Source organism: Erpetoichthys calabaricus, chromosome 12, assembly GCF_900747795.2.
Source record: "Erpetoichthys calabaricus chromosome 12, fErpCal1.3, whole genome shotgun sequence".
NCBI classification, from domain to species: Eukaryota; Metazoa; Chordata; class Cladistia; order Polypteriformes; family Polypteridae; genus Erpetoichthys; species Erpetoichthys calabaricus.
Window position 1 is genome coordinate 138,310,149 of NC_041405.2, and position 24,559 is coordinate 138,334,707.

The 24,559-nt window shown below is 42.7% G+C and overlaps 1 protein-coding gene across 1 annotated transcript in view; it reads left to right on the forward strand.

The window, feature by feature from the left end:
* The window catches only part of LOC114662733 (inositol-3-phosphate synthase 1-A-like), a 59,818-nt gene that overhangs the window by 17,426 nt on the left and 17,833 nt on the right, over positions 1-24,559 (forward strand). The window contains exons 4-8 of the mRNA XM_028816377.2: positions 2,304-2,433; positions 2,526-2,719; positions 8,354-8,503; positions 16,782-16,997; positions 19,204-19,368. Of these exons, the coding sequence (XP_028672210.1) occupies positions 2,304-2,433; positions 2,526-2,719; positions 8,354-8,503; positions 16,782-16,997; positions 19,204-19,368 (855 nt within the window). The remainder of the gene's footprint in view (positions 1-2,303; positions 2,434-2,525; positions 2,720-8,353; positions 8,504-16,781; positions 16,998-19,203; positions 19,369-24,559) is intronic.

The following is a 24,559-nucleotide window of genomic DNA, read 5'->3' on the forward strand; positions in this document are numbered from 1 at the left end:
ACAATAAAAGACCTAGGTTTAAAGGTGCTTGATCTGTATGTGCGATAAGCAGCTGCTATCTTAATGTCGAGTTTAAAATCATCTCCAATTATTTTAGAGAGTAATTCTACTGCAAATTTCACTGGGTTTGAGCTTTCTCGTTTCTGTGGTATACCCTCAATTCTTATATTGTTTCTTCTGCACCCATCTTCCAGGGCCGCAAGTCTGTTTCCGAGTTTTTTGCATTCGGAATTTGCAGCTGTAGCTTTTTCCATCAGCGTTAGACGCCAATTGTTCCGCTGTTTCAACTCGAGCCATGAATGCCTGCTTAACGTCATCCAGCTGATCTGTAACGTCATTAATCTGGTCGGCAAGCATTTTCAGTTTGGATCTATTTTCTTCGATGTGTTCCTCTAATTTCTCCAACATGCCTTTAAAGTTCATGTCAAAACGTTGAAATAGACGCATTTCCCGGTCTTTGTTATCCTTCTTAAGCTCAATGTTAGACTTCTTAAGCTCATTCTTGTTATCCTTCTTAAGCTCATTTATGGCAGTAGCCATGGCAGAGGCCAGTGTAGCGATCATCTCTTTCATTTCAGTTTTCAGTTCGGACAGTTCATTTCAGATTTCGTGCCCCACAAGTGGAAATGCAACTCCTGTTACAGCAGGTGCTGCGGGCTCGCGACGAGTAGATGAGAGCACATCCTGCAGGGCCTTTTCTAGTCTCGAATGATCCTCAGAAATCAGCGCTCCATCGCGACCTGTATCACTTGCACCTTTGCTCCCATTTTCACTCTCTGCATTTTTTTAAATAAATAATCGCAGCATTTGCATCTTGGTAGGAGGGGGTGCAGTAGTGTGATGAGAGCGGTTCCCAGACACCATGTGGAAGTGGACAGACCTACACTTACATGTACAGGTGTAGGATCATCCGTGACCCTAATTGGTGCCGGGACCTGCTAATCAACACAGCTGTGCCACGTCCCCATTTTAAAAGGGGATGTGCGAGTGCGAGGAGGAGAATCAGGAATTAGGAAGAATCAAGAAAAGATGGAGGCTAAATGGAGAAAGAAAGAAAGAAAGAGAGAGAGAGAGAGTGAGAGAGAGAGAGGGCAGGTGGCAGAAGGAGCTGGTGCAAGTGAGCTGAGAAGAGCAGGCTCGAGGGAAGTGAGAGCCCCTTGAGTGGAGTGAGAGGCTGATGCCCGGAGCTGAAGGAGTGATCACTCTGGCTGAGCGACCTGGGCAGCCAGAGCGATGTGCGTTAAAGGAGCGACTCGCCGTATAAGACTGGGAAGGCAGTGGGGGTCAAGGAGGCTTAGGAGCAGAGCCCCAGCATGAGCGCCCTGGCTGTTGTGGACCCAAGTCTTGGTCTGGCAAGGAAGCCTTTCCATAGCCATGGGATGGCAGGCTACTGGACCTGAAGGAAGGTCAGCTATGTCTACTGTTAGGGCGACTCATCTGCTGCAAGGCCCATACGGGATAAGCAGAGGAGCTGACAGTTAAAAGAGGAGTGCACCGGGTTTTTTAAAAAGGACTGTTTTCTGCCAGTGTTTTTTTAACCTTGTTTTAATGGATTGATTTACTTATTGGGATTATTTTAAATTCTACTTAACACCGTGTTTTATGGATTATTTATTACATATTGGAGCACTGCACTATTTATTTGGACACTGCTATAATTTGTTTTTAGCAAAAACACTGAATACTTTTGCATCTTCCCCTTGCTTCATGTGGTGTCCTCATTTGCCATGCTAATTCCTGTCATGAATATTGACGGTGTCGGGTTTGAGGGGCTCCCAAATGAGAAGAGGGAACATGGAGCCAGACCCACACCGTCACATTCCAACCTACATTCCTGTACTTTCTAAGCTATCTCTCCTTCTTTTGTTGTACCTCTGATCGTCTCATTTCTTTTTCTATTCTTTTTTTGTAACCCCACACATCCATCTCAACATTCTTATTTCTGCCACATCCAACATCTCTTGTACTCCCTTTACAGCACATGCCTCAGCTCCATATGTTATTGGTGGTCATACCACTGCCTTAAAACACCTTACCTTTAACCTTCATCTTCTTTGATCACATAATACTCCTGACGCCTTCTTCCAGTTCTTCCATCCACACTGCACTCTGTGGGCTGTTTCTGCATCTAATTTTCCATTTTGGACCACCACTGGTCCTAGGGGGCAAGCTGTGCTGACCTTACTGCTGCTCTCCATGTCTGCACAGATTAGAGAGACTATGCGGAGAATGACACCCTTCTCCTCATCTTGTGCCTTTTTGTGCCTCGTTACTAAATCAGTTTTTGTGTTTCTTACCCTCAGCATGCCAACTACTTTGGTTCCATATTCCAGGCCTCTACAGTGTGTCTGGGCACAGGCCCAAATGCGGATGTCTATGTGCCCTTCAGAGACCTTCTACCAATGGTTCATCCCAATAACATTGTCTTTGATGGTGAGTCCCATTTTGAAGCTGATCTGTGGGGTAAGCGACCTGTGACTCCTATGACATGTCTGAGGTCATCTGCCCCCTTTTTCCTTTTGTAGGCTGGGATATCTCCTCACTGAACTTGGCAGCGGCCATGGAGCGTGCTCAGGTCCTCGACTGGGCTTTACAGGAGCAGCTGAGACCTCACATGGAAAAGCTGCAGCCTCGAGCCTCCATTTACATTCCGGAGTTCATTGCAGCAAATCAGGAGGAGCGGGCAGACAATGTCTTGAAGGGGAGCATGGCACAGCAGGTAGACTCCAGGATGTTCATTTGGATGTTTTTGAGTCGCGGGAAGGAAACCTACCTCTACTGGGACCTGAATTCATGTCCCAGCCTAGACTTTCTGGAGTTTGTATGTTCTCTGTGTGTATGTGTGTATATGGGTGGGTTCCCAGGGTTACCATAAATGTATATTAGAAATATAACACTTCTCACAATAAGCAGACACAAGAGTCGTAAAAAGGTTTGGAGCGCCACTTGTGTAATATTCCCCGGCTGCAAAAGGGTAAATTGCTACCACTGATGTGCTCAGAACCGAGTCCAAAACAGAACTGATTAGGTTAGTCAAAAATGGCGGCTTTAAAGGCCAGAAAAGGAAGTGAAATCATCAAGGGTACAAGCAGAAGGGTCCTCTTCCATAGGTTCAGACCCGGACATGACGTCATCAAAAGGGCCGGAACTGGAAGTCTCTTCGGTCATGGGTTCGTCACCGGAAATGATGCCATCCAAGGGTCCGGAAGTGGCATCATCAGAGCCAGGCGGAATTTCCCGTGAACGGTCTGAAGGAAAGTGAGAAAAAAGGTCAGCGCACTCCGCCACCCCCGGTCTGGCGTGGAAATACTCTCCCTTAGACCCTTTAGCTGCCTCCCATACGCAGGTGTAGGACACACTATATTCAGACACTGTTAGATATGTCACTAATGTGATGATTATAATTATCAAAATGAAAACCCATCAATAAATGACCTGTCTCATCAGTACATAGACCCACAGAACATTTTTGTCACTTTGCAGCCCATAGTCCTGTGGAACGTTGAGGCAAACAGTGGGAACCTTCTTCTTTGCCCTCACTCCCTTCCTTTTCCTCAGCCATATGAACTGCTTGTCCATTCCTTGATATCATCCAGCCTTCTTCTTCTCTGTTTTTCTCTTTTTCTCACCCCTCCCACCCTTCCCAGCATTGCTGTCTTTATTGTCTCCCATTCTGCATATGTGCTCAAACAGCTGTAGTTTCCTTGCTTTACTCGGGCAACACCCGTTATTCCTCTTGTTTAAATCTTCACACATATCTTCATATTCCTTCCAACACCATTTTAAATGCATTTAACATCCTTACACCTCCTGCTTTTAAAGTTTGGGATTTACAAGCATATACAAATGTGGAAAACACACATCCATTCAGTATTTGAATTTTGTTGGTGGTGTTGATATTCTTGCTCTTCCATATTGTGACAAGACTTGCAAAAAGCACCATTTGCTGTCCTGATTCCTCGTTGTACTTCTTTATGGCACTCGTTGTTTCTGGTGATCAGAATTCCCAAGTAGATGAACTGGTCCACACATTCAAGTTGTTTGGTGGTTATGTATACATGTACGGCATTGTCGTTGACCACCCCCGTTACTTCTGTCATGTCCTTGTTAATATGCAGTCCAAATTCTTCACCAGCTCCATATACTTGAAAAAAATGTATTGTCATATTTCATGCAGGAAGGAAGTAAGAAAGTTTAGAATTCAATGGTCATGGTAGGACGTCTATGCAGTACAACAGCAAATCATATCAAAACGTTCATGAAAAACTCTCATGTTACTCATGTTGCATAATCCAAATGCAGAGTTGTTTATTCATAACATTCAAAACTCACATTTGCCCCCCTCTTTCATTGGTCAAGTATATAACACAGTAAAACCCTATTTAGTGGCTAACATTATGCTTTGGGTCTTCAGGTCAAATGCTCGTCCGCATGTTCACGTACGCGTGTTCTTTCTTCATTTATGGGAACAGTTTCCAGAAGTGGTTTATTTCAATATATGTTAGATACAATACATGTTTTAGACATTTGTTGACTTTACATGTGGATAATGCGACAAAAGTTATGAGTGATTTGTTCATGGACATTTCATGGATGTTTTGATATTGTTTGCTGTTGTACTGCATTGGTCCCCTACCATGGCCATTGAATCATAACCTTTCTTACCTCTTTTCTGCATGAAAACAATATCAAAATTGTTTTATCTTTGTAGAATAATATATTGCTCTACTTTCCCCTATTGTATTATTAATAAGCAGCCTTTGTCAAAATGCCTAATCTCACAGACTTACCACTGTTTATAAGGTATTATAGTATATAACTTATCCCCACCTTCCCTTCCATATCTATATGCAATTAGGTGTAGTAAAAAGATAAGCAGGAGTTAATTTATACATAAAATAATTTATTATTGATAATAATCATAAATAATAACAATATGCAAAGTACATTTGAATATTGGCAACCATACAACCTGATTAAATGGTGATGTGTAGTTTCAGGCGGCATACAGACTTGTTACTTATTTAAAATGTCTCTAGTTAAGGCATCATTGTTGCACAGCTTTCTTCAGAACAGGCCATATGCCTGCTCCAAAATGGCTACCGAGCTGTGGTCTCCATTGTGTTGTCCTTTCAGTTCATGGTGTGATGGTCTTCATCAGATGTTAGTAAGAGAGATATGCTTCTTCATGATCAGAGGTTAGTAAGAGGGATACTTCTTCATCATATGTTGGTTAGTAAGAGAGAGAGAGAGAATGTGCTTGAGAAAGCAGATTTATAGATTCTCTGTCCGACCCCTACAGCCAATAGGACATCATGGTAATTAAAAGCTTCTAACACTAAACTACATTGCTTTGCCTAAATTACAAATAAAGACATACAAAATATTTATCAAGTTATATGCAAAATCTTACATCACAACAAAAATATTACAATTTTTTTCTCAGTTGGGGTAAGTAATGATTAAGCAAAATATCATTTCTGGGTGGAGTACCCCCTTAATGAGGGATCTCTATATTACCACATCTCCATGGTCTTGCACTTCCATCCTTTCCATGATTGTTTTCCCCAGAATTGTTATGCATAATAGCAGGGACATTAGGTCTGCTTGTCTGTTGCTTATTGTCACTCATACCCATTCACTCATTCCTTTCTTGATCTTGACAGCCATTTCTGACATTTCATACAAAATGTTAATTGCACTAATCATCTTTTCCCGAAACTCCCATATGCTTGCCAGTCAACTCCGTAGACCAATTTTAGAATATAGATGTTTTAGCTTACATAAATACGGTACTCATACTATCCAGATATATGTTGAACACTAACTGATAAATGAAATCTAGATGGTGATTTGGTGAGCCATCATAGAAATGAGTACTCAACATTTACATGACTTACTGTTATGCCAGGAGTCCTCTTTCCCTAGACATTAGCACACAGTGTTGATGTACGATTTATATTTTGATTTATTCTTCCTTACACAACTGATTAGCATGTAGGTGGTCTGTTTGGTATGCTCACCTGGGATTTAAGATTTTATGTTTATTCTTGTGTGCATGATTATTGCATGAAATTGTGTATGTACAACAAAAATAAATGATCAGTCCAGGATCTGAGTTTGAATATTGCTGAGGTGCGGCTCCGACGTTGGACTATGGGTCTGGGCATTGGCGTTACTAGTTATGCATTGATGTTTGTTTTTTTTTTCATTTTGATGATTCTAACCTAGTTGTATTAGATATATACATTAGAAGAACATTAAAGTAATCTAGACGAGAACAGGCTATTCAGCCCAACAAAGCCCGCTAGTCCTATCCACTTATTTCTTTCAAAAAAACATCAAGTCGAGTTTTGAAAGTGTCTACCACACTACTTAGTAGCTTATTCTAAGTGTCTAGTGTTCTTTGTGTAAAGAAAAACTTCCTAATGTTTGTGCGAAATTTACTCTTCACAAGTTTACAGCTGTGTTCACATGTTCTTGATGAACTCATTTTAAAGTCACAGTCTCGATCCACTGTACTAATTCGCTTCATAATTTTAAACACTTCAGTCATGTCTCCTCTTAATCTCCTTTTGTTTAAACTGTAAAGGCTCAGCTCTTTTAATCTTTACTCATAACACATTCCCTGTAGCCCTGGAATCAGCCCTGTTGCTCTTCTCTGGACCTTCTTTAGTGCTGCTATGTCCTTTTTGTAGTCTGGAGACCAAAACTGTACACAGGACTCCAAATGAGGCCTCACCAGTGCATTATAAAGGTTGAGCAGAACCTCCTTGGACTTGTGTTCTAAACATCAAGGCGCTATATAGCCTAACATTCTGTTAGCCTTCTTAATGGCTTCTGAACACTGTCGGGAAGTTGATAGCTTAGAGTCCACTATGACTCCTAAATCTTTCTCATAAGGTGTACTCTTGATTTTCCAACCGCCCATTGTGTATTCAAAAATGATAGCTGTCTGACATGACATGACATGATAGCAGACTGAATTTTGCAGAGGATGTGGTCCTATTGGCTTCATCAGGCTGTGAACTCCAGCACACATTGGGATGGTTTGCATCCAAATGTGAGGCAACGGGGATGAGGATCAGCACCTCTAAATCTGAGGCCATGGTCCTCAGTAGGAAAAAGGTGGACTGTCCTCTTCGAGTCGGAGATGAGTTACTGCCTCAAGTGGAGGAGTTTAGGTATCTATTAGAGAATAAGTGATGGTGAGATCAACATAAGGATTGGGGCAATGAGCACAGTTACACAGTTTCTATACCGTTCCATAAAGATGAAAAAGGAGCTGAGCCAGGAGGGCCATCTACATTCCTACCCTTACCCAAGGTCATAACTTTTGGGTAAAGACCGAAAGAATGATATCGCGGGAACAAGACTCTGAAATGAACTTTCTCCGCAGGGTGGCTGGGCTCTCCCTTAGAGAGGTTGTGAAGGACGGACATCTGGGAGAGGCTAGGAGTAGAGCCATTGACACTATGTATCTAGTGGAGCCAGCTAAGGTAGTTTGGACATCTGATACAGATGCCACCTAGATGCCTGCCTGTAGAGGTTTTACAGACAGGACCAGCTGGTAGAAGACTCCAGAGAAGACCCAGGGATTTCTATCAGGATTACTTCTCCCAGATGGCCAGAAAATGTCTGGGGATTCCACAGTATAAGTTATCAAGTGTGGCTGGGGAAAGGGATGTGTGGGTCTCACTGCTAAGACTGTTGTCCTTGTGACCAGGTGTCAGATTAGCAGTGGAAAATGGAATGAATGAATGATAGTGTTACCCTTCTAATTTACGGTTACGGTTTCCATCTGAGCAAATATATTGATATCATTGACAGTATGGTTTAGATTATCTAGGGGTACCCCAATTTCCCTCCACATTCCATAGCTGTGGAGTTTTATATAAACATTCACTCAGAACTGTCATGACGTGAATGGCATCCCATTTGGGATTGGTTCCTCCCTTGTACCAGCCACTGGCATTTGCTTTGGATTGCTACATCCTTATAATGGAAAAGTGTGTTCATAAAACAATTGAAGGATTTTTTTTAATGAAAGGCACTATACAGAATGCTGGATGATTGCCTGTGAAAACAGTTTTCATTATTCATTGTTTTTCTGTGAAATATGGGAAGTTAGTTTGAATAAAATTACACTGTTGTTTATTTTTATTTATTTTTAATGTTTCTCCCATAAAAGGCTCTACACAAAATAAAATAACTGGAGATTCACTTCTGTTCTGCTGTGTTCCCCAAAGTTGGTCTGCCAGTGCAGGGAGTGCTGGGCCTTGAGCCCTGGCACAAGTGACAGCCACAGGGATGTGAGCAGGTTCTACAAAAATAGAGCTGCCTCTTCTTTCAGGTTGATCAAGTTCGTCAGGACATTCGGGATTTTAAGCAGCAGAGCGGAGTGGATAAGGTCATTGTGCTGTGGACGGCCAACACGGAATGCTTCTGCGACGTCATTCAGGGGGTTAATGACACAGCGCAGAACCTGCTCAAGTCTATAAAGGTGAGTTGGTGCAATTGACTGGGGGGTCTCTGGGTTCCAGTCCATGTGAGTTAAGTGGGGTCACCCTGCAGCGTCTCTGACCTGCAGTCCCTGAGGTCAAGGGGTGACACAATGGGGGCTCTTAAAAGTTCCACCCCCAAACAGCCCATTGGGATGGGCAGTAAGTGGCCAAATCCACAGTTAACTAGCATAGATGATGTTTTGCCATGGTTGGGTTATTGGGGGACACTATTTTCCATTTTAGACTCCTTACTACACGGACAACAGTGGTCCCATGGACCCTACCATGACTGAACAGATAAGCCCATCCATCATCGGCTAAACTGTGCACCAAAAGAAGCTGTCATGTTGGAAAACGAGCAGTTTTTTGTGTAATATGAGTGTCAGGGCACCATACCTGAAATTGCAAGGGGGGGCGTTCCACCAGCGGAGGTTCAAGCTGGATCCGGAGTGTCGGACAAAGCAGCACAAACCAGAGCGAGTCGCAGCACGCCAGCTGGAGCGACCTGACATCTTTACTCAATATCAAGTCAGCCTTCCAAAGCAGCAAACCTGCTTTTCGCCTTGCTGAATTTGTAAGAATGATTTTTTTTTTTTTTGGCACTTCTACTTACATTTTTTTTACGTGCCATGTAGTTATGTAAAATAAAAGCATTAATGCGTGGATTTTAAAAATATCCTTGTGCCTTTTGGACAAACTTCAAAAGACAGACTCTCTTTGACAAGCCAAAAAAAAAAAAAGAAAAGAAAAAACAGCGTTGCTCTGGCCCCCGCTGGCATGAGCTGAAGAGTCATGTGCTAGCAGGGAGTGGTGCGGGTGACAAAATGAAGAGATGACCCTTTCTGTGCCAGAATGGCACTTTTGTGAGGTGCCTCATGAGTTACGAGGACAATCTGTGATGGCTACTGTCCTCAGTCCTTGTGACAGGCAGTGAAGTAACCAAAAACCACCTGGGGAGAGTGGGGTGGGCATGCCCCGCTCACCACATCCTGGAAATGACCATGGATGGACTGGCCCATGGAGACATCTTAGCTTTTAGCTAAACAAACCATCTTGGTGGTCTGAATGACCTCCTCATGTTTGTCAAATTCTTATGGCTGCATGCCATTCTGACCATCCACTGGTACCCTTTATGAATCCTATTGTTTAATCCTACTTTTTTACTTTAATCTACTACAAATTAAAGATCCTGGTAGTATAGTGGTTAAGGCTGGAGTTCAGATCCTGCTACTGGCACTGGGTGACCCTGAGCAAGTCATTTCAGCTGCCTGTACTCCAATTGGAAAGACAAAAGAAACAGAATCGATTGTATCTCAGATGTTGGGAGTCACCTTGGATAAAAGCATCAGACAAAAAATTAGTAAAAGTGAATCACAGTTTTTTATATGATGCGTGCAGTTCTGGGTCACTCACGATGAGAAGACAACATTGCGAGTGTCTGCTGCTTTAGTAAATGTTTGTCTTCCCATCAGAAATTCTGTAAATGCTCGGAATGAATGAAATCAAACAGCCTTTCATATGGCACTTACACACTCCCAAACACCGCGTGGCTGAATAGCTATAGTATAATGGTGTTAACTATCCATCCATCCATTTTCCAACCCGCTGAACCCGAACACAGGGTCACGGGGGTCTGCTGGAGCCAATCCCAGCCAACACAGGGCACAAGGCAGGAAACAATCCTGGGCAGGGTGCCAACCCACCGCAGGACACACACAAACACACCCACACACCAAGCACACACTAGGGCCAATTTAGAATCGCCAATCCACCTAACCTGCATGTCTTTGGAATGTGGGAGGAAACCGGAGTGCCCGGAGGAAACCCACGCAGACACGGGGAGAACATGCAAACTCCGCGCAGGGAGGACCCGGGAATCGAACCCAGGTCCCCAGATCTCCCAACTGCGAGGCAGCAGCGCTACCCACTGCGCCACCGTGCTGCCCTGGTGTTAACTAGGGCTGTCAAATTAGCCAAAAAATAAGGTTCAAATATTCAAATTAAAGATAACTAAATATTCAAATATATCTGAAATTAGGTTATGTTTCTACATGCTTTTTTTAAATACTTTATTATTATGTTAACTGCCATAATAAAGAGTGGCGCACGAAAAACCGAACCATCTCCGATCAGCTGGCTCGAGCTATTATACAGGCGAGTGCCGTCACAATCTCGGAGCCTTGTTGTCGCGACGGGGTCAGCAGCCCCAACTGTGTATTAGTAAGGAAGCTGTGAGCCAGTGGGTACAGACGTGCGTGAAAGAGATCTGGAAGATGTATTCTCTGCAACAGAGGATTGGAATAGTGGAGGCGTATGTGTCTACCGGTTCTTTAAAGGAAACGCAGAACATTTTCGCACAGATGTTTCCTGGCGTAAACCTACCAGCAAAGAGCAGTACAGTAATCCCTCCTCCATCGCGGGGGTTGCGTTCCAGAGCCACCCGCGAAATAAAATCCGCGAAGTAGAAACCATATGTTTATATGGTTATTTTTATATATTTTAAGCCCTTATAAACTCTCCCACACTATTATAAACATTTCACGCACAGTTATACAGCATAAACCCTTTGTATTCTCTTAGATATTAGGTAAGATTCGTTGAAATTATGTATGTAAACACAGTTTACATACAGTAAAACCTAAATATTATTTTAAAGATATCGAGCGTCTCCGATATCAATACGTTACAGCCATTACAACAGACAGGCCACCAGCAATATATACGTACAATACAAGAAAAATTGTATACAGTAAAATGTGTGTACAGCGACACTAAACTATGTACATGTAATAAGTACTGTACATAAATAATTAATTATGGTTACTCACCAACAATGACACGACGACTTGTCCGATAACGATGAGTTTAATTTTACTGCACAACAAAGGATAGCGTTACAGCTCTTCTAAAGAAGCCTCTTCAGGCGACTGTTTAGCACCGCCGTTGTTCTTCTTCCATCACTCTTCAATCCAATCCCTAAAGCAGATTCCATCCAGTCTACTGCCTTATCACGTCCACTTGTAACTCGTTTTGCACCCTGATTAAAGGACACTGCGGCCGTAGATCTTATATGCTTTTCCTCCTTTTTAAATAAAAAGAATCGTGGACTCATTGATGCTGTAATTGTGTCCTGCAGCGGTGTAGCTGTTCCCCTCCTTCAACATATCCAAAACTTTTACCTTTTCTGCAATCCTGAAGCATTAGCAGTAACGTGCATTAATTCTGAATGAGTGAGATTAGACTTCCTGGTTAATGCAGCAGTCCGTTGCTGAGCCAATCAGCAGCACACAGGAACTTAACCGCGTGCTCTGATTGGGTAGCTTCTCAGCCATCCGCCAATAGCGTCCCTTGTTTGAATTCAAATGCGTCCCTTGTTTGAATTCAAATGGGCAAATCAACTGAGGAAGCACACGTACTGTAGACCGCAGACATCCACGATATATATTCACATATGCTTACATTTAAAATCCGCGATGGAGTGAAGCCGCGAAAGACGAAGCGCGATATAGCGAGGGATCACTATATTTACGAGTTGGTGAAGAAGTGGCGTAAGACTGGGTCAATTGCAAACGGCAAAAAGAATCAGGCCCTGTTGCTCGTTTCGTGTACGGGCTAAGAAACGTACGTTGACGTTGGAGTTGGAGATGGTTCGGTTTTTCGTGTGCCACCCTGTATAAGCCTCCCGAACAGCTGCCCCCTATAAAAGGGAAGCGTCCGGTGTGCCGTGTTGTTTTCAGTCTAATACTTTAGTCTTCAAGCCCTCAGCCTGTTAAGCGTAAGAGCACTGCTACTTATACCTCACCTCGTCACTCCACTGTCCTGCACCTCAACCCTGCTTCCCATTCCTCACAACCGTCCTTGTAGCCGCCAGACACATCACAATATTTTTCTAGTGCAAGACACCAGTGCCACAAACGGGACCCACACAGCAACATTGTCAAAGTGCATCATGCTTTGCAGAGGCACTACGATTAAGAAGAAATGTTCACCCAGTCCTGCTTTTCACGCTGAATGGAATGACTGAATATTGATAAAGAAAAAGTGTTAATAAGACTCTGCATATTCAGATTAGGGACAGCTACCCATCTTCTGGCCTTTCCCAATAATAAAAAATGAAGCGTTCCTATTTGAATTAGTCACAAATTGCACTATTACATAAAAGCCTAAAACAATGAAAGGAAGAGCTGAAATGGAGGGAAGTGCCTCCTTAGTTATAATGAGCCAGAGCCAAACCGCATGAATCATTGCAATGTGCTGACTCCACATTCTAATCTAAAACAATAACAATTCTAATAATAATGGGAGTGGCACAGTAGTTAGCACTTCAGCCTTGAGGATCCAGCAACGGGTTCAAATCCTGTGCCCAGTTGCCTGTGTGGAGCTTGCATACTCACTTCATCTCTGGATGGCTTCAAAGGTATGTGAGTGGACTGGCATCCTGCCTTGCATGTGATGGTACCAGGATGGATCACAGCCCCCGGGTTTATGCAGCTTTGAGAATGTTGAGCTATAATAATACAATTCAGTACCAGAATTTAGTACTCTGAAACAAAACTCAGCCCTTGATATTATAAATAAGCAGAAACAATAGGAACATTGCAATGGAAGTCTGTTTGAAAAACGACATGCAAGTGTAACTAGGAAATGCACAGACCTCTGGTCCTCAGATAAAGGTGGTTCATAAAGTGCAAGCCGAACATTTCCAATTTGGCCACATATTCTTTTGTTTTCAGTGTGAAAAAATACAAAGTATTGCTCCTCAACCAAACATTGATGCATAGGGTCAGAAATTGTCAGTATTTGACAGTCTCTTGCTTTGTCGACATACACTTCTCTGTCATTGTTTTTGCATTCTGTATCATGGAGTACGTGTGGCATGTCAGTGAGCCGCAGTATTCACCAGCTGCTCTCAGTGGCTCTACATTCAGGCTCACTTCTCGTCATTCTTTGTCATTGAAGTGCCCCCTGTGTTTGGCTTGATGCTGAGGAGATGTCACTGCTGGAGTTATTTTTTTGCGCCATCATGGCGTGTAGCAATCACTGTAGTGTAGCAATCACTTCGGTGTGAGGGCAGGAGCACAGGTCATTTTGAGCAGGCCTTTGTCTGTCTTTGTAATGCGCGCATTCTGTTTCCGATAATACCTGTCGTTGCTATAAACAGTCTCCGCAATGCACTTGACGTTTAGCAGATGTTGCTACAGTTCTTTTTCTTTCTGCCATGTCACTATCATGACTAGGGTTGGGTAATTTTATTTTGTAAATTCTAACATCTTGAATTCCCGGCCAATTTGACAGCCGTTGTTAGTGCTGCCTTCCGTGTTTCTAGGGGCGTTGGCTCATGAGATGTGACCCGTGGGTAATCGGTGCAAGGGGATAAAAGGTCAGCTGTTTTTGGTTCTTCTTTATTTTTATAAGCTTCTCCTGGTTAGCTCAGTATAAAATTGCCTGTCCATTTCTCGGCAGGACAGTCATCCAGTTTGCCATAAGAAAGACTTTTGCTGCCCAATTTATTTGCTTCACCTGCATGTACCATGTCATGAGCTTTCAATTAAGACCAAGGTCAATGTTCTAGCCCCAGTGGTTTGCCAGCAGTTATGTGACAGACACAATGCTTAGCATTTTATATATTTAGATATATTTATTTTAGCCAATGTGTGACTGATGGGTCTTCTCTAATTATAATTCTAAAACCATCTATCCACCCATTATCTGAGTCAACCTTACTCATTACAGGATCATTGGGAACTTATTCCATTCAACAGGAAGGCACCCCAGCTTGTGAATGCCGTCAAGAAAAGGCCCAAAATGTCCATGGTGACATGGGGGCCAGGTCTGGAGGGGCCGTAGACATAAAGACTGCCTCATAATAGGCCCTCTCTGCAATTTGGCTTTCTTGTATACCCCCAGGGTTAGTTGGTAATCTGACAGCTGTTTCAAATGAATACCAGAACAAACAAGCCTTGCCAGAGGTTTTGGCAGCCACCTTGTATATTATCTTATTTATGTGAAAGGTCAATCGAGCACATGTTTCTCTCTCTCACACACACACACACACACGCACACACATGCACACACACACTGAGCTATCTTTCAGCAGCACCCATCATGAGCTCCTTAAAAGTGACAGACTAGTCAGTTTGCACAGTTCAGCCCTGGTGTCATTTCTGTTTTAAAACTGAGAATTTTTAGGAAAGGTTTGCCACTGATGAATCCGCGTGGGCACACACACACACACATAACTTTTTAGAGTGCAAATCACCTGTGACCTTTAGCAGCTGACCTCCCTCTAAAAGATGTGCATCAGCCTTGAGGGGACAGAGGCCACCAGACTCCACATTTGATCCCAGTTGAGTCACCACCCTTGCAATTTGTTACTTACTTTGGAGAGACATGTCCATTGAATCAATAAATCACTCTCACCCTGCAAGCCACACCAAGAACATGACACCCCTGCAAGACTGTCTGTATTGCATAATAGCTGGAGAGATAGAGACTGAACCTTTGCTCCACTAAAATCCATGTTTATTGTGAAGGGAAGCACTTGTATGTGATATGTGCCTCATATTAGAGTATGAGACATGCTACCCCAAGACGCCCAGCTTTTCTGAATCCATACATATGGAGGGTCCTAACAATCCAACCTTGAGAGCCAACTATGAAATGTTAAACCTTGTGCTATGAGTGCTGATTCACAGTGAAATTTAAAAACATGCCTTGTACAAAAATCTGAGCCTGAATGCTTTTCCAATGATACACATCTGCACCACTCATTCCCTCCAGAGGACCACACAGCATCAGCTAGAATGTCTTCACAACTCACTGATATTGCAACCTGGATGAAGGAGCACCATCTCCTGCTCATGCTGACAAAGAAGTACCTTTATTGTTATTACAGCTCATCCTTCTATTCAGTATTCCATCTCTGTTCAGCATGGCTCATTATCACTAACACCTTCCAAGTCTGTATGCAGTCTTGGGGTGGTGATCAATGACCAGCTGATCTTCACTGTCCATGCTGCAATGATTTCTCTGTCTTGTAGATTCACTCTGTATAACATACAATTGGCTACAGGAAGTCTATATAGTGATCTGAAAAGATGAGTGACATGTGCCCAACTGAGCTGTTTGAACACCAGAAGTACTGCTGCTTTTTGAATCATCTGCAGCAGCTTGGTGACACGGCAGTACTTCTACCAGCAGAGAGTTGCAGTAGTCTAGACATGACAAGACCAAACCATGGACCAGGAGTTACGCAGTAGACTCCCATCAGATATGTTTGATCTTGTGGATGTTGCTCATTCAAACTTCTGACTTCATTAATGTGTTTAGGAAGAGTTTGAAGACTCTCGTTTGGTATATTTCTGGTGTGTTTCTTGTAACTAAAGTGTAACTTTCTTGCAGTTTTGTTCTGAGCCCTTAACTTGTGGTGATCAGTTTGTAACCTGCCCTGTAATATTTGTTCCCAAACAGTCTCTTTTATAAGTCACTCTGGCTAAAAGCATCTGCTAAGCAAATAAATGTAAATGCCCTGTAAGGCCTACAAACAAGGCCCTCAAATTCAAAAAGCAGGCTTTTGCTGCCTGCACATCCTGAAATGGACTGGACTAAAAAAAAAAATCACAGCAGAAGGGAAAGGGGAAGCATTAAACCCCTGGCCCCAACTAACAAAAACATGTTCCTTAACATTTTTAAAGAATTTCTCACAAAAAGAGCAAACCAAAATGAAACAAATCAAAATTGCTTGCTGGAAAAAAACAAGCCCAAGTTACTAAAGTTACGTCCACAATCCAAATCCCAATAACAAATGCAAACCAGAGTTGTAAAAACAAGAGCATCAAAAATCCAAAACTCAAAAACCTGAAAAAGCATGAGAAAGAGCTAACGTGTCAGAGTTAGGCCTGCGGCTCATTCTGGCCTATAAAGACCTGGGTCGTGGTCCTGCAGTGGCAGCAACAGAGGCCCGTCCCCTTAGTAAAGTGGTCAAGTGAATAAATCAAAGAACTAATAAATCATAAATATAATACAGTATAAAAATAATAAGTCAACAATACAATATGTTGTAATTCATGCTTTTAAGTTTTTGGGACTTTCCTGAAGCTTTAAAATGGTATTCTAAACAATGACTCTTGACTGGCACCTTGTGTTGCCTTCAGCACCCTCCACCTTCAGGAAGATTCAGTGTAGGTTAAAAAATACAGATGGCTGGCAGGTACTGCAGTGCATTGCTGGGGTTTTGTCTCATACTGTATATCCCATTTGGCTCTTCTTGTTTCTCAGGTGGGCACAGGTGTCTCCCCATCTACTCTATTTGCAGTAGCCAGCATTCTGGAAGGCTGTGCTTACATCAACGGCTCCCCACAGAACACCTTTGTCCCAGGGCTCGTTGAGTTGGCTATTCAGCATGGCGTCTTCATAGGCGGAGATGACTTCAAGTCTGGACAAACCAAAATCAAGTCTGTGCTTGTGGACTTCCTTGTGAGCGCTGGCTTGAAGGTAAGTGTGGTGTGTTGTTCATCACCTGAGTATTGCATAGAGATTTTGAAGTTTGTCGCAGTACGGTAACATTTGTTTTCTATGGAAAATTATTTGTGCCAATATTAAATGCAATCAAATGTGTTAACTATATTGAAATGCAATACACATGAAAATGGGACTTTTGATTTTGTCATGGTTTTATCATGTCATAACCATATCAACCAAATGATAGATTGCTGTTCACTACTGCACACAATTTTTTTTTGTAAATTTAACTTTTGCATTGCATTTTAATTCATGTTCGCAAATCTCATATCGTTACTAGGGCTGGGCAAGTTAATGCGTTATTATCGCATTAACGCATGTGGCAGACAGCTGGGACCCATGCCCGGCCGAGACGCACCTTTGACACTGGATCCGGGGGAGCAGTCATGGGGTGCACACTACATCCCTTGGAACACTTGGTGGCAGCCCCCCGGGTTACATCGGGGCCACAATCATGGAATACCAGAGCTCAACTCTGTTGGGCTCTGTGGATGTAGCCACACCTGGAAGTGCAGCCTGAATTAGGTTAATTATCACCTGAAGCGCTTCCAGGTGGGCTATAAGAAGAGCCTGCAGCCACTACTCGAGGCGTCAGAGTGGGGAGGAGGAGGAGGACAAAGCTGCCTGAGAGGAGTGGAGGAGAAGGAAGAGTGATTTTTGTGGGTGTTTTTCATTGGTTGTATGTTTTGGGACTGTGTAGGGCCTGAGGGACACGGGGAAGACGTGTCCCACAGCTGAAGACTATAAAATCTTTTTGTTTATTTTACCCATGTCTCCGCTGTCAGTCTGTGTTGGGTCGGCGCCAACAGAGCGCTTATTCCACAGCATTAATTAATTAATGCTGACAATTATTTTATCGTGCATTAACGCAGTTTTTGTTATTATTATTATTTTGAAAGCCTCAGTCTCGCTAGCAATTGATAGAGATCAGTGATCTTCTTGTTGCAGCGCTTTTTGATAGGCTTTTGCTATAATTAATCATGCGATTAATCGTGATTAAAAATTTTAATCGCTGCCCAGCACTAGTCATGACTAAAAGAAAAGAAGGCGTATTGCATTTTGCTTAGCAGCAGCTCCATGTGCATTGCATTTCAATTTGAGACCAAGCTTTAAATAAAACTAAAAGTAATCAAATGTCTAATGAGATTCAAGAAGTTTGAAAAGAGCTGTTCCACTTCTAAACACTTCTGTATTCTGGTGGCAAGCACAAGTTTAGTCAATATATGGACTGTAGAGTGGTTAAATGAAATGGCAAAATATTTTAGGTCTTGCTTAAAATGTTTACTCTTATGTTGTCTAAAGTTGTTTCCTTTTTACACATGTAAAGTTAAGCATTGTGGTTAAATTTTCAAGGTGTGCATTGTTAGCAATTTTAACTAAATACTAAATATAGTATAACACTTGTCAGCATCACTGAGCTTCCACCCATTCCATCCATGAGACAGCGACACCCTTGCCTTATTAACACTGCAGGTTCACCTTCTTTCCAATTACAACACACTTGATATTACAACATCTCTTTCCCCAACTGTTGATGCTCCCTTGCCCCCACATTTTGATGCTCATTGGTCATTTGATCACCTTTAGTTTTGGCACATTTAAACTGTGGTCCCAAATCAAACTCCTATACACACTGAGCTACTGCTATACATCATCACACCAAAGCAGGTCTGACCCTCGACTCGGACTTTAGTGGCATTCTTAACTGTAAATACAGACACTCTGGTTTGACTGGATCAAATCCAGGTAGACCAAATGTTTCAAACATGACACCACTTATTTATTTAAAGGTAGATGTAGTTTTTCCTACCATACTGTACGGCTGATTCTCATCCTGTGATATTTCACCCCCACTCCTCGATTCCTCATCTGAGAAACTCCTATACTCAGTGCTCTTATAGTGAGCACAGACAGGTCAGGGGTCAGCTTGTGTGTTACGTTACCATCGTGATTAGCATTACACAGACAATGAGTTAGGGGTTAGGATTGTAATGTACTTTCCATATGATGTCTAATGACATTGAAGGCTAAGTATTGGTGGCAAAAACTCCCAAAGAGCCAGCAATTTAGAGAGGATTTTCAAAAACAGATGATTTATAAGAAGACATAGTAGATCTTGGTTTGCTCTACGTAACCTTCTTTCACTTCAACATTTGTCAATGTGTTTGATTTTTGTCAGCCAACATCCATTGTCAGCTACAATCACCTTGGCAACAATGATGGAATGAACCTCTCAGCACCACAGCAGTTTCGCTCTAAGGAGATCTCCAAGAGCAACGTAGTTGATGACATGGTACAGAGCAACACAGTGCTGTATGGGCCAGATGAGAAGCCAGATCACACGGTCAGTACAAACTTTGGGGATTACTTCTAGTGTGATAAAGACATTTTTATTTTAACAAAGGTGTTACAGTTTGGTGAAAAGGTAACATTCACAAAGTGCCATGAGACTAAGATAGCTCAAAGTTTGAACTTGGACCAGAGAGGTTCTGGATTGGTGTTGTGTTATAGAAACAGTCTGATCTTGGAGTCTGGCCAAGTCCAGCTTTATTTTCCAAGTAGGTGATATCCTACTTGACCTAAACTGGATCTTCAGAGTAACAAGAAAATGTTTGTGGTCACAATTCACAAACTGGGCACTTCTGTAGACCCTGCAGTTTTGTAAGAGCATCCTGTGCCTGCCCACGAGAATGTGATCAATCTCCTTCACCGCACCACCAGTATTGGAGTACTAAGTCCAATGATGCGGCTCAGGGCACTGGAACCAGGAACCAGGATCCAGTGATCCGTAGCTCCTGACCTTTTGCAAAGTCAAGGAACATGGAGCCACTTTCATGAAGGTCGCCAGACCCATGGGGACAGATACAATCTTCATAGCCAGCTCTGTCAGTGCCAGTGGTCGCATTGAACTCACCCTTGACCAGAGGAGTGTCACTTCCCGGATACCCATGAACCACCTAGCAAAGTTGTGAATAAAATGTCTCTTTCACCGAGATGTCCATCACCACATACACTGAGACAACAGACAAGGCACCCAAAGAGTGCCTTAATCTGAGTCTCATAATACACTTGTTAAAAGGAGTGACATCAGACACCATTGGCAGGAGCCGATCTGCCACAGCAACAGCTACTCCATGAGTATAACAGCCATCAGAATGACCAGATCACAAAAAGGTGTACCTACCTACAGAGATCTGGCTAGTCGCAGGTGTGCGCACCTCAGAGTGTGCCACCACTGAAATGAGGAGTTTACAAAGCTCCTCCAACAGCAGAGGAAGATGATCATCATGCCGGAGAGACAAGATGTTCCATGTGCTTACTGGGATGGGCTGCCTCAAATTTAGACCCAAGTGCTGCTGTTAGCACAAAAAATTAAAACATATACATTTGTTCCTTCATCTCTCCATTATGTAAACCACTGTAAGGTCAACGGGAGAAAATATGTATCCTGGTAATGTTCAGTATAAGGCAAAAACAAGCACTGGATGGGAAGTCCAAGAAGGCACCCCATACTCACCAGCCCATTCCAATTTAAATTTACCAGGCATTGTAACTTACTTTAAATTAAATGAAAAAAAATGTCTTACTTATGTGGGGAAAACATTCAGAGTCCAGTTACCAGAGGACAGAAATTGAGTCAGGTCCTTGGAGTTTCACAATAGCTGTGCTAGCCACCAAGAAATCTACAGCACCAAAAGAGACAGAGGTTCTTCATGCCTTTCAAGTTCATCATATCAGAAATAGCCACACCAAAATTAAACACACACTTATCTCTTTATTTTGTCTTGTGTAAGCTTGAAAGCTGAAATCAGTTAGTGGATTAATGTAGCAAACAGTGGGAAAAACTCTGTGGATTGCAAATATTTCCTCAGAGAAGGTGGGGATGACTGCAAAAGAGAGAGAGAAATACAGGACAAGGTTGCAATTTGATCATCATAAGTGATGAGCTCAGAACAAAATACAAACTTGTTACAATTCCTAGGTTACAAAAACCGAACATCTTGTGTCAGTTAGACAGAAATTCACCCAACAAGAAGAGTCTGTGACGATGCGGGTTCACTCCATGCTCTCTTCTTGCTTCTGGGAGCTCTGAACCCGACACCATTGGTAATGTCACCGATGAGCCAGGCAGTGAGGCACAACATAGCAAGGGAATGGTGCAAAAAGTGCAAAGTGCTTTTATTTAAAATAAACAAACAAAAACAAAAGTCAAAGTGTTCAAATAACCAGTGCAGTGCATCAAAACACCTTCATTAAATAAATAATCCATAAAAACAAGTGAAAGGGTGGAGGTTAAAAAAACAATACATCCTTTAAAAACGAGGTTAAAACAATGGCTGGAAGCTGTCCCTTTAAAAACACAAAGCCCGGTGCCTTTCTACTACTGGTGACTCCCCTGCTTCTCCTGTCCAGGCTATGCACCAGGGGAGCCACCCTACCTGCAGCTGACCTTCTCTTTGTCTTCTCCTGCTGGTCCGTTCGCCTCACCGATCCCTGGCTCCGGTAGGCTTCACTAAACCATGACTTGGGCTCCCCAGCGACCAGGGCGCTCACGCTGGGGTTTTCACGTCCCAAGTCCCGACTCCCGCTGCCTTCCGCGGCGAGCCATCCTTCTTCCAGTCACTCCCGCTCTTCATAATGCTCAGCAAGAGCGACCACAATCGACTGCTTCTCAGGTGCCGGCCAAACACCCAGGCTCACTGCTCAGCTGCCCTCGAGCCTGTGCTTGCTCATTCGCTCTCTCCTGCACCGGCTTTTCTCTCCCTGCTTCCTGCCTTCGTCCTCACTCATAACCTCTGTTTCTTTCGTCCTTTTCTTCTTTCATTTCCCTCTTAGCCGCCTCGCGCTTCTATTTATCAGGGGGACATGGATCAGATGTGGCAATTAGCAGCTCCCGGGAACAATTACGAATGCGGAAGACTCCTCACCTGTGCACTTAAGCGAGGATCACTCACATCACGAATTCCCTGGAAACTGATCCACCACACTACCACGCCCCCTTTCTAGGCCGCAAAGGCGGCGATTATTTATTTAAAAAGTGGCCTTTTTGACATGAGCTGTGGACCTGCTACACTACACAGTCTTAAAATGCTTCTTAAACACATTGAGGGTGTCAGAATTTTGAATGAAGTGGGCAGCCTAATCTATCAAGTAGGAGCTACACATGAGAAGAGTCAGGACAGAGATTTGATCACCTGACGTCATTCATTAGCAGTACTGATTGGTCGAGAGGGAGAGCATAGGCTCTCGCAAGTGTCTCCATTATACAGGTGCTGACCAGTTGACAGCCCCAGATTAAGACCACCCACAGACCCCAGGGTGACCCTTTAGCTCCTTAACAGAGAGCTGATCATACAATGCAGGGCATGGACACCTAGTTGCTTACTTTTGGCAGACAGCACCTTGATGGTTTCATTGTGCATGATGAAAAGGTCTCTTGCTGTCATTGAAACCCGGGCGCATACACAGAACTCTCTGATGGTAGATCATCAGCAAGCATCAAGAATATGAACTTAATATGTGCTGCTACAGTAGGTCAATGTAGTGATCTAAGAAAAGGAGTGACATGTGAAGGTCTCAACTCGTTGAATACTAAATGTAACACTGCATTTTCATTTGCAGTGGGTTGCTGACACATGCCGGTACTTCTGCCAACAAAGAGTTAAACTAGCTTAGACATGACAAGACCAAAGCCTGGATAAGGTGTTTTGCTGTATACTCCGTCAATTATGGTCTGATCATGTAAATGCTCCATAATGTGAACCTGTAAGACAGAGAGTCCATTCCTAGTGCTAGTGATAATGAGCTAAGCTTAACAGAGATGGGCTGCTTAACAAGAAGGTTGCCAGGTTGTAGATAGTATTCCTTCCTTCAGTTGCAATATCAGTAAGACATGCAGAGATTTTAGCTGATACTGTGTGGTTTTCTGGAGAGAACAACAGGTACATAGGACCTAGTGAGGAGGAGTACAGAGAGAAAAAGAGACAGCCCAGAGCAGGAATGTACTGAAAACATAGAGTGAGCAACAAAGAGTGAAGAAATAGTGTACCTGATTTAATGACAGTATTCATAGCCTTGTTCGGTAGAAACAGAGAGAGAAAGTGAGAACGCCTACTCCTGCAACAGAGGCCTCTCTGCCGTGAGAAGCCTAATCGGTCACTTTACCCATGACAATCCTCTTTTAGTTCCACTGGCTAAAATGGTCATTCTGTAATCCAATGGCTCCAAACTCAAGTACTGCAGCACTGAGGGTGTATCACCCTAAGCAAATTCCAGAGCGGATACAAATGTAAACTTGTTCCAACAATTTTGTTTTATTTTGTAATTTGTGATCACATTTTTGTTAATAAAAATCAAAACCAACTCACCACACCCCTACACCGAATGAAGGGACTGACTGCATCAAAAGTATCTTCTCATAAAAGATTTAACTTTGGAAGCAGCAGCATCCCAGACATGAGTGCTGACACTGGATTCTCTATTCGTTCATGGTGCAGTCAATTCCAATAGAATCAGATTATAAAATGTAGGCGGCCAGTTCTCCAGTGTAATCTGATTGTGGGTTTTTTCCAGCTGGAGGCTTGGAGAGGTCAGAAGCTACTGCACTCAGACACAAGAATGCATGCTGATGCACTGGAAGCACAAGGCCTGAAAGGTCTTAAGAGTATAAGAATATAGTATATAGATACAGAGGAATAGGAACTGAAAGTGGTGAGAGTGAGATTAGAGACCAGAGAGCCTGGGCAATAGGACAAAACTAACACATGTGCATTATGTCTCTGGGACAGAAGTGACAGTTTGGATCTGGCCAGTGATCCATTAAATACAGCATACATAATGAAAGATATAAACTAGGGATACATTTAAATTAAATACATTCATAGTTATGGTTTCTTGATGGGAATTTAATATATTTAAAAATGGTATCCCAGCAAAGGGAGGGTAATACGAGGTCCTGAGACAACTGAGAAATGACCGATGGGGGTTTATAAAAAGATTTAAATACAAAAGAGTAAAAAATTGAGACTTTGTCGGAATCAGAAGAGGGGATGAAAGAGTAATGACCATGTGGTTCTTAAGGCTTGAAATGTCTAGGAGTATACAAAGAATATGTGGCAAGAGAGGAATGCAAACTGATAGCATCTGAAATAGAGATACTTTAACCTTCTCAGCTGACAGTTCTCAGGTGATAGGCCTTAGTCTGAAAGTCTTATCAAGCTGAATAGGTGTGCAGTGTATTCAGGGAAAGCTGAAAGTTGAAGCAGGATTCAGAGTGTTTTTACATAACTAGATTGTGCAGCTTTTGATTCCCTTAGGAGAATAACCTTGAGTATAGTGATAATGATTCTGTAACATTTTTTGTGAGGTTTGAGAAACTGTACACTTTATTAATAGATAGGAAAACAAGTAAGCCAGGTGGTTTGTGTGTGTGTGTGCTCATTTTTGACACGAAGGGAGTTAATTTTATTGTTTTTTGTTATTTGTAAAAAAAGGACAAATTGAAATGAGCTTTCTCTTAGGTAAATTTTGAGCAC